The 526-nt window shown below is 75.9% G+C and overlaps 1 protein-coding gene across 1 annotated transcript in view; it reads right to left on the reverse strand.

Moving 5' to 3' along the window:
* Nucleotides 1-270: 270 nt before the first annotated feature.
* Nucleotides 271-526, reverse strand: part of CEP295 (centrosomal protein 295kDa) — a gene marked incomplete at its 3' end in the record, with an annotated part of 4,771 nt that continues 4,515 nt past the window's right edge. Inside the window, exon 3 of the mRNA XM_012734983.1 lies at nucleotides 271-468. Coding sequence (XP_012590437.1) covers nucleotides 271-468 — 198 coding nt within the window. The remainder of the gene's footprint in view (nucleotides 469-526) is intronic.

Here is a 526-nt window from a genome sequence, read left to right on the forward strand (position 1 = left end):
GGCGCCTCCATCAACCCTTAAGACATGAACAGTGGCGTGGCCGCCCGGGACGGCTGACCTCGCCCTGGTCTTGTGTCTGTGCACACAGCCGGGGCGCGGCCCACAGGCGACACCCCCGAGACAGCGGGGGGCAGGGGGGTCCGGCGCCCTGGGGTCCTCCCCGGTGGGGATGGAGCCGGGGCGGACTCCTGGGGGTGAAGCCGGACTGAGCCCCGGGCTCCCTTGGCGCCAGGCCGAGTCGCGCCCGTCGCTGCGGGAGCCCCCACACACCTGAGCCCCGAGGTCCCCGGGGACCGGCTGCGGTGGCCGTCTTGGGGGAGGAGCCCCTGGCTCGGGCTCGTCGTCCGCGTCGCCCGGAAGCTGCCCGTCCCCGCTGAGGGGCCCCGAGTCGAGCGTGGGCGAGTCGCTCCCCGCGGCTGCAAGGGAGGCCTGTGAGCGCCGCCGCCCCCCGTCCGGGCAGGTGGGGGGCTGGCGGAGGCGCAGAAGCCACTCGGGGTTCCAGCGAGCGAACGGGGAGCTGAAGGCG

Source organism: Condylura cristata, unplaced genomic scaffold, assembly GCF_000260355.1.
Source record: "Condylura cristata isolate star-nosed mole 26May11 unplaced genomic scaffold, ConCri1.0 scaffold00322, whole genome shotgun sequence".
In the NCBI taxonomy this organism is placed as follows: Eukaryota; Metazoa; Chordata; class Mammalia; order Eulipotyphla; family Talpidae; genus Condylura; species Condylura cristata.